At 36.3% G+C, this 13,039-nt stretch overlaps 1 protein-coding gene across 6 annotated transcripts in view; it reads left to right on the top strand.

Moving 5' to 3' along the window:
- The window catches only part of SESTD1 (SEC14 and spectrin domain containing 1), a 136,983-nt gene extending 125,384 nt beyond the window's left edge, over positions 1–11,599 (top strand). For all 6 annotated transcript variants that reach the window (XM_058549348.1, XM_058549347.1, XM_058549343.1 and 3 more), the window contains 2 exons: positions 1,469–1,590; positions 3,935–11,599. In XM_058549348.1, the coding sequence (XP_058405331.1) occupies positions 1,469–1,590; positions 3,935–4,064 (252 nt within the window). In that variant the 3' untranslated portion in view covers positions 4,065–11,599. The remainder of the gene's footprint in view (positions 1–1,468; positions 1,591–3,934) is intronic.
- The last annotated feature ends 1,440 nt before the right edge of the window (positions 11,600–13,039 follow it).

Raw genomic sequence — 13,039 nt, 5'->3', positions numbered from 1 at the left:
CTGCTATATGGCCTTTTTCATGGTTATAATAAACTCTATTAAAGGTTATTTTACTGTGCAAACCTACGTAAAGCCTTTTATTAGCAGTTATTATTTTCCTCTTGACTGTGTTCTATTTTATACCAGTAAGCATAAATATATCCACTACTATAAGCAAATTGTATAGTATAATGATTGGGAAAATATTTAAACTGAATCTAGACTTTTAGAATATAAAAATGTGCTTTATGAGTAATGCTGAAATAAACATGATTGGATTAAGTATAATGCACAAAAAGTTGCAAAAACAAATACTTCTTTTTCTTCTCTCTCCCCCCAATTTTGCATTTTTTTTCTTAGAGTTAAATTTGTTTTTTAATTATTATCTTTTAATCTGGTGTGTATTTTAGACTTATAGCTTATCTCAATTTGGACTAGCCACTTTCAAGTGCTCACTATCCACATGTGGCTAGTGGCTACTGTATTGACTAGTGTGAGTCAGTACCTAAAGGCTTAACTATGAAAAATTACAGCATTTTTTTTTCTTTTCTTTTGTAGTTAAATTTAAATGGTAATAGTTAAGGAAAAAAGTAATATCAAGGACTGTAGAACTTACTATATTTGAATTATAACCCTATCAGTTTACATCAGTTAATTCAGGTCAACAGATGAGTTTTATTTATTTATTTATTTTTTGGTGAGGAATATCAGCCCTGAACTAACATCCATGCCAATCCTCCTCTTTTTGCTGAGGAAGACTGACCCTCAGCTAACATCTAGTACCAATTCTCCTTTTTTTTCCCTTTTTCTCCCCAAAGCCCCAGTAGATAGTTGTGTGTCATAGTTGCACATCCTTCTAGTTGCTGTATGTGGGACCCCGCCCCAGCATGGCCGGACAAGCGGTGTGTCGGTGCGCGCCTGGGATCCAAACCCTGGGCCACCAGTAGCGGAGCGTGCACACTTAACCGCTAAGCCACGGGGCCGGCCCCTGCAGATCAGTTTTAAAAATAACTGTGAAGGGCCTAGCTAGATCATCACATCAGTTATGTGTTTGTACTCTGAGTATATGTTGTATTTGTATCTTCTTTCATTTTTGAAGTCTGTAAGCTCCTTGAGGTCAAAATCTATATTTCATTCACATCTCAAGCTGCTAAATAATACATAGTAAGTGTTTAATAGTTACTTAATGAATGAAAACATACTTCTTAAGCACAGTTTGAGCTTACTTTCCAAATAGTAGTCTAGTGTTATTTTTTCTTGGAAATCACTTATAGACTTTTTCAAACTCCAATTATATATTATTAGTGGGGATTATATATTTCATTTTGTTTGAATTTCTTGAGCCAGCCTTGCCAATAATTGATCTTGTACATTGATGTACATGAAGATGCTAAGAACAAAACGAAAACACCTTCAGTCTACTAAATTTGCATGAGCTTGATTCCCTTTCTGTATGTCTTGATTGATGTTGCCCTTTTGTTTGTTGCAGATTTTGCAAGACTGTCCAGAAGAGCCTGAAGCTATTAATGATGAGGAGCAATTTGATGAAATTGAAGCAGTTGGAAAATCACTTTTGGATAGATTAACTGTTCCTGTAGTTTATCCTGATGGGTATGGTGCATGTTCTTATAATTTTGTCTTTTATCAGGGAGGTCTTAAAGGGAAATCATCAAGAGATGAAAATCTGTTTTTTAAAAAGCCAAGTAAATTAGCTTTAGTCCACATCTTCAATTCCTACAATAAATTGGTTTAAGATAAAAATAAATAGAAACTCAGCTCTTAAGAACAGTAGCAATTGGTACTTGCTGCTGTCGGATGTGTTGCTTCTTGACAGCTTGTTGTAGAAGAAAGATCATTGACCAGGTTGACGTCTTGGGTTCTGACCTTGGCCGTGATGATGGGGAGTAGGGTGACTTTGGGCTTTATTCAGGAAAGGGCAGGGGAGGGGAGGGGACTAATATTTATTAAGCTCATAATATAGAATAAGCACCAAGTTAGACATTTCACCTTCATTACTTTTGACCAAACAATGCTAGGCCAGTATAATTATTCCTGATGTACAGATGAAGTAACTGAAGCTCAGAAAGATAAGTAAGATGCTCAGGAATTTCCAGTTTCTAAGTGGAGTTAGGATACAATCTCAGGTCTATCTGGCTCCAAACCCATTCTCTTTTCACTGTGCTGTTTGGAGTCCTAATTTCTTGTTTTGTAAAATGATGGGGTCCTGATTCCCATGTTCCTTTCCATTTCAAATAGTTGATGATAAAAATAAGAGATAATTTCATGTAAATGAATGGGCCAGTAAATGAATCAGAAAGAGCTTTATGCCTGAGGATCTAGACCTTCTCAGTGAAAATAATTTAGAGGGAATCCAGAGGATATTTAATTCAAATGGTAGAGAAACCAAACCATTGAATACAACTATCCTTACATTGTATCGTGGTATAATGGGTAGGACTGTGGACCCTGAAACCAGATTTCTTGGGTTTAAATCTCAGCTCCACCACTTACTAGCTGTGACACCTTGGGCAAGCCACTTAACCTTTCTGTGCCTCAATTCCCTCGTCTAAAAATAGAGATATGTTACTCATACCTCCTCTGGTTACAGTGACAGGGGAATTATATGAGCTAAATGTATATAAACTACTTAAAACAAATCTGACACATAGTAATTGCCACTACTACTGTGTCATGAACTTAAAATGGTTATTTGGAATTAATATTGAGAAGATATAATTTTATTCCCTTGAAAGAATATTATTCATTATCTATACTTAAATACTCTCTAGTCATACCTAAACTTGAATAGTCAGAAGTAACCTATAGTCATGTTATACATCTGGAGTGTATAAAAGAGAATAAACTCTAAAAATGTATAAATTAAACTAGTAACGGTGTTAGAGGGGTGCTTCTGGTTGTTCCATTCCAGGACGCTCCCCCAACACCCCCTTTCTACATTTCACAGCCAGCCGTCACACAAGTCTCCGATTCTACTCAGGTCAGCCTAGGAGCATCTGTCCCTGGCATTTTTGCTTGGGCTTCTCCTCCTGTGTTCCACAAATAGTCCCTGTGTCATTTCCTCATCTTTTTAAGATAAAAGAATAAGTTAGTGCTATATAATCCAATTTACAAGCACCACCTTTAATATTTGGAATTATTTTATTCCATTTTTTATGATAATCTGTTTATGCTATGTACAGTTTGTTTGACAGTAAGCTTATTCAGATTTATGTTTTATAAGATTCTCCTGGAAAAGTAAATTAGATGGTCTCTCTGGATTCACTGCTTTGAAGACCCAGGTTCAAATTCTGGTTTTTCCACTGTGTGATCTTGGTTGAGTTATCTATAGGCCTCAGTTTTCTGATCTAAAAAATGAAGAGCTTAACCAGATAATTTCCAAGAATTCTTCCAGCTCTAAAAGATTCTGTGACTCTGAGTACAGTATCTTTGCAAGTAGGATAAAATGAAATGATTTTATCTATTAATGTCCAAAATGATGCCTTAACATACAATGGATATTTTCCTTGCCAGCTATATTAGACAGTTGGAATACATAGCCCTTAGCACTGAAGTACACATGCAAATTTTATATTTGTGTATCCTTATGGACCAAAAACTGAAAAGCAGAATATCTCCAATGTTGCATTGTTTTGTTTTCTGTTGCATTGTTTCGTTACATTCTTTGGTTTATTGAGATTATCATAAATTTACATGATATGACATTTATACCACTAATGTATTTTTCTCAACATGTCTTAATATATTTTATGCTGTTTTAAAAAATGTTTCTTCCCTTGAATTACTACTCAAAGATAAACAGTATAGTCTACAAATGAACTAATGCTATATATCATGTAGATAATTTTTATGGTAATTTTTGCTTCCTTTTGCATTTGCTACAGTCAGTGGATTTGTATTATCTGATTGGGGTTTTTCTGTTTGTTTTGACTTTTAGAACTGAACAATATTTTGGAAGTCCAAGTGACATGGCTTCTACTGCAGAACACATCAGAGACAGGATGAAACTAGTCAGTCTCAAAAGGCAGCAGCTGAGACATCCCGAAATGATGACCACAGAGAGCTAATAGCTACCAGCTTCCCGCAGATGTGCAGTTCACAATCCCACACGGCGTCGGCATACTACCGTATTAGCCACGATACGTTAAGATGCATTTCACAGCCAGGATAAGCCTCATTTATTTCCATTACACATTTCTCTCTACATGTTAACACCGTGCAACTAGCAAGGCATAATTATTTAACACGCTTTGAGACCATAGACTCCAAGTATCTTAAAAGAAGAAACTGTAATCGTTGCACTGAAAACTTGCTTTAAAGCTTTACCTGACCTGTCAGTTTGTAGATGAACAACTGATAATAAGCTTTGAATGGTGCTAATAAGAGTTTAGGAATTCCCTCTATAAAAAATGGTTGCCCTTCCTCCCCAGGTGATGTGGTAAATTTAGACTATAGTTAAACTGTTATTAGTAGACAGTGGTGTCCTTAAAATTTTACTTTGTGATTCTTCTTCAGAATAGATTATTTTTATTGTGTCAGTACGAAGAAAACCTTCAGATCTTTGATATATCATATTCATTAAAAGACATTTTCCTATTTGTATTGATAATGTATTACAAGTTGTTTGTGCTTAATAAAAGACTTCTTTTAAACATCTTATTTAATTTGGTGGTTATATCCTGTTTTTAAACCTGAGTGCCTTGTTTAAAAGGGCATTCTTAGGGTTGTGAGGATGGTTTGATATTTGTTTTTTCATGTTGGTTGCATGTTTTAGCCAGGAAATTCATATGTAAGCATGTGTAGATAATAAATAAGCATGTTTTATCATGAAAAATAATTGTGAAGGACAATTTAGATCTTTAAGAACCTATGAATAATGGAGTAGTACTTGTAATTGTTCTCTTCTTCAACTTGAAAAATAGTATCCAAATTGTTAACTACTCTGAAGATACTTTGTCTTTAGTGGAGGAGGGCTGGGAAAGGAGGTATACATAACAAGTGTAATCCTTTATATCACAGTAATCTTTCTGGAACTAAAATAGCAACTATTAATAAAATTTGATTTCTCATGATAGACTAGAAGCAAAATTCTGAAGTAGTCTAATAACAAACACTATACAACTCTTTTAGAAATAAAATTTATAAATGCTAGTGCTTTTAAGTTTATATTAAGTTTAAATGGTAAAATACATATAATTTAATTTTTGTGTTAATTTTTATTTCAGAAAATGTTTTTGAAAAAGATTAAAAATAATTTTTTAGTCTGTGATCAATACAAAATTATGCAAAGAATTGTATGCTGGTTCCTTTTCATTGTCTACAAAAATGCTCATGTGTCCTCCAATGCAAAAAACTCCCTCTGAATCTGCTGGGTTCTTCAGCCTTCTTCACTGCCAGACTTCTGGGAGAAACCCATACCCATTGCCCCTACATCCTCATTGCTCACTGCTCAGTACCTTGCAGTCTGGTTTTACACAGCACTATAGTGAAACTGTTCTCATTGGGCATCCAGTTACTGAATTGAATGATTTTTTTCTCAGTCTGTGTCCCTTATCCTTCTCTGTCTCTGCAACCTTTACACCATTGAGCAGTTTCAATTTTTTACTCTTTTTCCTAAACAGTGTCTCCTCCCTTGAAGATGTTATCTTCTGCCATAACTGTGAGTACAGTCACATAACCCTTATTTAAAATGTGTCTACTAAAGTGTGCTCTCTCAGATTTCTGTCTTCAGAATGCTTCTAGAGGTATCTCATCCTTAGGGTTTCTATTTTATCCCAATGTTCTCTGTTACATATCAGGTCCAAAATTCTAGACCTGTACTTTCGACTACCTACTACTTGATGTTTCAACCTAGATGAAGTTATTTATCATAGTTTTCACCTTTCTCTTTTTGTGGCAATTTTGGTTAAGGGTGCAGCCTTTTTTCTAGTCAAACATGCTAGAAAATCGGGGGGGCAAGATTCAACTGCTGCCTCTTGTCTTATGCTGCCACTGCTGCTGAGAACATCCAGGAAGTTCTATATTTGATAATTCTCTCAGTCTTTTAGGGCTTAACTGCTATGAGTATGAACTTGCGTGATTCTTTGTTTCAGTCTTCATGATGGTGCTAACTAACCACATGCTACAATTGTTTGTTTATCTCTGTGCCTGCTACATTATAAGCTCTTCCCAGGGAAGGAATCTCGTGGGACTTCTCCTGTTCCCAGCCCTTTACTCATGCGTAGTAGTTGTTCAGTTCCCATGTACGTGAATGGTCTATTGTAGCATCAGTACTAATCGCTCTTATATTGTCGTCTTAAATGTGTTTTAAACATATTTCCTAAAGTTAGGACTGACTTATAAGTGAATCTACTTGTAATGAAATCATTTGGTATTTTAGATACTTAAATATTAGCTAATTTAGATATTTAGTTATACTCAATATCTATTTCTTCTGCTGAATTTCAGAGTAGAGTGTTTTTATTAAGACTGTGCTAGAAATGAACTAGATTGTAAGTAATGAGATTCAGTTCTACCATCAACTCACCTACTTATCATCAAATGAGTTAATTTTTATATGCCTTAAGCTATCCTGCCTACAGCAAGAGTAAAATAAGGCAGTATCTGGAAATGTTATTTGTAATTTTAATATTTCTGATGAAGCTGAATATGCTTTTAACATAATATTGTTGCTCTTCATTTGTAAATTTGTTGCTACTTTCTATATGTATATCTATATATACACATACAGTTATGAATGAAAACCCAACAGTGCTCTAATGTGATTTTTTTTTTCATAGAGTCGTAGTTCGCTTAGAGTACATGTGAAGGAAGTGACTGCAGTCTGTTTGAAATCACAAGCTTTTTGTACATCATAAATTGACATTGGCCCGCAAATGTAGCGGAGAAAGAACCATCATTTCTAATTGGTATATGCCACAACTTTCCACATTACTTTAGCCCATCTCAGGGAATTATTGAAGTGTTGATTGGGCTAGTTTCGTTTTGTTCTTTGGTTTGGAGGGTTTCTTTTTTTCTTTGGCTTGCTCCTTGTGTATTTGCTCTTGTGTAAGCTCAGTATATGATGGCAGTTTTGGCATCTGTTCTTCACACATGTCTAACCCAGAAGAGTTATGATGCAAAGATGATAACTTCATTTCAGATCAAATTGGCTTTGTTCCCAGTCTTCATTGTTGGTGACCGTATTCTGCTAGGATGACTCATGGGTGGTGTTGATGAAACTGCTCAGCCTGCCAGCTGGGATGCTGATGGCAGGTCGAGGCTTCATTGCTGTGTAGAAGATTGGATATTTCTCTCGCTTTGTAGGCATTTAAATTGGCCGTTGCTCCCAAGTGTTACTTAGTGTTAATGTGTTTGTTGTTTGTTTCATGACCCCTTCAGTTGACATATGATGTGCTATTTAGTTGTTTATTATTATTGTTAGTCACATACTCCTTAATATGAACATGACAATTACTTACTTTTCTGATCGTGCTGAGCAGACCGTACTCTCATCGTACATAAACCCATTGTAACCAAAGGCATGATCGTGAGATGAGCCGAACCTATGTCACTGTACAGTCTATGTTTGGAGAAAGAATTCAGCATTCTCTACTATGTTGTAAGTTCCTTGCCAGAGAGATTGGATGTTACTGTGTATTTTTCCCATCTCACAGGACCATGGTAAAGTACTATGGCTGCTAAAAACTAAACATACTATGGTTACTCAAGTCCTCCACATCTTGAATCTATTGAAAACGGTACAGGCAACTAACATCATCAGTAAGCGTCATCAATGACAAGAGTTGTGTGATTGGGGTATCTTTGCTTAAACCCCCAAAGGAAATATCTCTAGGATTAACAAGATAAGCTGGAACGTAGCTGGACAGTTTCCTAATTAGCAAACTTACCAGTGTTAACCTTCAGTTCTCAAAAAGCTTCAGTTGCGAGTAGAAAATACTCTTCTGTTATGTAGGGCAACAAATACCTTGATGCGGCAAAATGAAGTATGGATTTAACATCTGCCATTATTTGACCTCAGTGTGTGCTACAGAAAAGCCTAGGTTTAGCTTAGAAGCATAAATAATGGCAAGCATAGTAGAGGAAAAATCAGAAAAGCCGATATAAGAACTGCAGTGAATATAATGGAAAGAGTTTGGAGTTTGAATACCTGACTTCAGAATCTGGCTTTGCCATTTATTGACCTTGATAAAAATCACTAAACTCTGGGTCTGTGAAATAGAGAAATCATATCAAATTTTAAGAATGAAATACAATCGTTAGAAAATGTGTTGAAAACTAAAATGTTATCCAAAATGGAAGGTATTATTACTATGATTATCTTTTCAAAATAGAGCATTCTTTAATCCTGCTTGTGTCTCAGATGACAGGCAAGGGGTCGTGGGGGACATGGCATGTTGTTTACGCTCACTGCCCTAAGCTCCATTTCTCCTCCATTCAGAATTACAGACTGAAAATGCTAAGGGTGGAGTTGGTGAGCCTGTCAGTAAATAACAAGACTTTTGTACCTGATAAATTAACTTTTATGGCAGGATGATAGACCAGCAAGATGGAAGACAAGTGAGGAGTAGCATCTGCTTGGAGATTGACAAGACATGACACAATTCCGTTAATGAGGAAGAAAGTAAATACAAGCAAGTCGTACTCGGAGGGAGTCTTAGTGAGTCAGCCCCAACCTGTAGAAACAGGAGCACGAATCTGTTAAGATATTTATAAAGTGTCCTAGTAATGAGGGAAAAAGCATGACTTGAGACTCTCCTTAGTGCTGTTACGTTAGACAGAAGCAATCTTGGTAAGCTTGGACAGTGATAATACCAGAAAAAGACTGGTCCTATGCTAGAGCGTGACAGAACTAAAGATGCTCCATGAAGTAGCATAAATACAGGAGAATCTTGAAGACTGGAAAAGGTTTATGGATATGATGCTGAATAGCATGACTGCGATATTTTAAAGCAAACTTCAAAACTTGACACTAGTCTGTGTGCTTCAAGAAAAAGCAGAGCCTGTACTAGAACATGAAGAACTTAGAGATCAAAGGAAAGCCAGGACTATGACTAAATATTTTGAAAGCAGTGAGTAAATTTTTAAAAGAATCAAGGTTATTTTTGTTAAAGAACTTGTATGAGGCAATGCATATAATACCTATATATAGTGATATAAGAGTTCTTAGCAAATAACTAAAAATAGTTACCAACTGCTAGATATTAAGAGCAGTGTTGTTATGGATTTTAAGTCAGGCATGTGGAAAACTATTTCTGACAAAAGGCTGTTGAAATCTGAAGCCATTCTTGGTGAATCTCAAGGAGTCACCTTAGAAGTATTTACAAGTCAAATGCCATTTCTTTAGGGTGTCCCCAGATGCATCCCTTGTCCCTTGGAGAGAGGAAGATAATTCAAATGTCCTTCCACTCAGACCACAGGGGCCTGTTCACTATGATCAAGCCTCACGTTGTGTTTTGGGTCTACACATCTTCTCTATTATAGAGAAGTTACCCTGGTTCTTTTCTAGTTTAGAAGATTAAAAACCATTACTATGCTTAGTTTTTCTCTTAAAAATGTTTCTTCATCTTAGCTCTTACGTTAGGCTACACAGCCAACAAATTTGCTCAGAATACACCAGAGATATATGCATTTGTGTTTTTTTAAATGTGTGAGGGGATCGAAATGTCACTTTGACAATTTTGAGCCAGAATAGATTTGAGAACTGATTGCTCACCTCACACTCAGGACTATCCTTTCATAAGCTCTTAAGTTTCTAAATTGACACTGATTGGAAGAATTTGGTGTTTATATTGCCATGAGATCAGCAATGAAATTCTCAGCAGCATTATTTGGTAAGCATTTCACCCTGGAGTTTTTCCCCCAATATTGTATTATAAAAATTTTCAAACATAAAAAGCTACAATTTTTTGTACTCACCACCCAGATGATAGTGTTAACTGTACTTATCTCATGTCCATCCATCAATTCATCAATCCAGATTATTTTTTTGGTGCATTTTAAATTACAATCATCTATACACTTCCTACTGAAATACTTTAGCATACATATCATTAGCTAGACTTCAACATTTGCTTACATTTTTTCTTTTGATGTAAAATTAGCATACAATGAAGTGCATAAATCTTAAGTGCGCATCCCCTGTGTTTTGGCAATGTATAAGGTGCTATCAGAATATAAAGTATTATCAGAAAATTTCCACAAGGCTCTTTCCAGTCAATCCTTGTCCCCACCCCCCACCCCCAAAAGCAACCACTGTTCTTTTTGTCTACCATAAATCAGATTTGTCTGTTCTAGCTCTTCATGTAAATAGAGTCACACAGCATGTACTCTTTCTAGAACCCTTCTTCAATTACCATGTTTTGGTAATTTATCCATGTTGTTGGGTGTAGTAGTAGTTCACTCCTTTTTATTGCTGAGTAGTATTCCATTGTATGACTATTTTGTAGTTTATTTATCCATTTTCCTATTTATGAATACATAGGCTGTTTCCAGTATTGGCAATTATAAATAAAGCTGCTTTGATTATTCTTAAGATAAGTCTTATATGAACATAGGCTTTCATTTCTCTTGGGGGAATACCTAGGATTAGAATTTCTGTGTTATAGGGTAGTTTTAAAAGAAACTGCAATACCTTTTTCCAATGTGGTTGTACTGTGTCCTGGATTTTCACTATATTTTGGATGTGTAGAAAGCTGTAAACTATTTTTATGACTCGTATTTGAAATATTAGAAGTGGGTTTGGGATGGAAATGGGGTTGTTCACAGTTGGCAGTTGGTATTATTTGAGGGAAGCAAGTACCTGTCTGCCCAAAACAGCTCCTGAAGGGGTTCCTATGCCTGAAATTTTAACATTAGTTTCAGTCCTTGAAAGATTAAAGCACTTACCCAAGGCTGGTGATGTATTAGCTAGAAGAAACAGCACTGGTATATCTTTGTTACTAACTTTTGCCACCCGTTTTCAGTAGGTAAAATAAGACTGATAATTAAACAGAAAAGATTCTTTCTGTTCAGTGGGGGCAGGAGGTATAGTAAAAAACGTGCTGCTCATCAGTCCCAGGCCCAGCAATGTGAGAGAGGGCCACCTGGACAGGGAAGTCCCCAAATGGTGGTCAAGAAACCAGAAAACGGGGTGGGAAGAATTCTACCTCACAGTTGTGCATAGGAGATAGCTATGTTTTTGCAGAACATTTTAGCCTTTAAAAATCATATTTTCAGTGTTGTCTCTTTATCCAGTACCACCCAGCTACAGTTATTTCACACCCTAGTGACTTTCTTAACTACTGTGTTTTACCCTTCCAGTCTATTCTGTTACATATAGCAGTTACTGTATGAGCCTGTAAAATTATAATCATGTATGTTTCCAATGCTCGTGTTCAAAGGTATTAATGTATGGTTCATCCAATCTTTCCTATTCATTTTTAAGGGCTGGGATATTTGGCTTCTACTGTAAATCCTTATAATGTTCCATACATTGTAAATGCAATAAAAATATTAAAAACTATAATTAATGGCAGCAGATTTTGATATGTATTTCTTTGATATGTTATCACTGTGGACAATAAGTTTGGTTTCTGTTAATAAAGATTGTTCATAAAATCTAGGGAGAATTAAGTCATACTGGTCTCTATAACATATAGTCTGATGAATTCTGCATCTTCGAATCTGTTCAGATAATTTTTTGTAAAACTTTAAATTTTTTCTAAAAGTATTTTTTTTTTTTTGTGAGGAAGATCAGCTCTGAGCTAACATCCATGCTAATCCTCCTCTTTTTTGCTGAGAAAGACCGCCTCTGAGCTAATATCTATTGCCAATCCTCTTCCTTTTTCTCCCCAAAGCCCCAGTAGATTGTTGTATGTCATAGTTGCTCATCCTTGTAGTTGCTGTATGTGAGACGCGGCCTCAGCATGGCTGGGGAAGTGGTGCGTTGGTGCGCACCCGGGATCCGAACCTGTGCTGCCAGTAGTGGAGCGTGCACACTTAACCACTAAGCCACAGGCCAGCCCCAATATTTTCTAAAATCTTTGATTAAAACCAAAATTTAACTCCCTCATTCTGAGATAATCTGGGGTCTTAGAAAACAGAGGTTAAATACCCTCTCCCTTCACTTGTGCTTCTCCTTCCCTCTCCAGCAGCCCTCCAGCCCCCTTCCCACAGGCATGGCACAGAAATTCAGGGCTTTCTCTAGGTCCTACATTGTCAGAAATTGTTCGATTCTCATCACAATAGGGAGTGGTTAAATTTCTCTTGTTCCTACCAAGAAGGGCATTTTTAAGACTTAAATGTGTATTTGGGACTCAGGAAAGCAGATTAGAACAAATTTAGCTATATTTCATATGAAGTTACCATATAGTGCTATAAATAATTGCAGCTCCAGAATGGCTACCTGGAATTGAGAATTGACTGAATTTGGAAATTGGCAAGCCTTATTCCTTGTCCAGTGAAGTTAGGTACATTTGAGTGACAGTTCAATGTACAAGCAACGTGTGTATAAGAAAGGATGTACATTTATTATTAATAGATATTTTCATTTTACTCATTACAGTTTCCACCCCCATCTCTAAATATCCCATTAGACACTTGATGTATCCACAGAGCTGTTCCACCTTCTGCATAAAATCTACCCAAAAGTATTCCTATAAGCATAAACTTATGTGAAAGTCAAAATAAGCACAAGAAATATCCAGTTTTTGCCAAATCTGGAAGAAAGAGAATTACAATGATAGGAAGAATCAAAAAGTATCTAACAAAAAATAGAAAAACTGGAAAAGGAGTGAACAATAGGGCCGGCCCCGTGGCTTAGTGGTTAAGTGCGTGCGCTCTGCTACTGGCGGCCCAGGTTCGGATCCCAGGCGTGCACCTATGCACCGCTTCTCCTGCCATGCTGAGGCCGCGTCCCACATACAGCAACTAGAAGGATGTACAACTATGACATACAACTATCTACTGGGGTTTTGAGGGAAAAAAAAGGAGGAGGATTGGCGATAGATGTTAGCTCAGAGCCGGTCTTCCTCAGCAAAAAGAGGAGGATTAGCACGGATGT

This window comes from Diceros bicornis, chromosome 10, assembly GCF_020826845.1.
Source record: "Diceros bicornis minor isolate mBicDic1 chromosome 10, mDicBic1.mat.cur, whole genome shotgun sequence".
Classification (NCBI taxonomy): Eukaryota; Metazoa; Chordata; class Mammalia; order Perissodactyla; family Rhinocerotidae; genus Diceros; species Diceros bicornis.
Note: the sequence above shows the minus strand (reverse complement) of the source record. Positions and strands in the feature narration are given on the sequence as shown.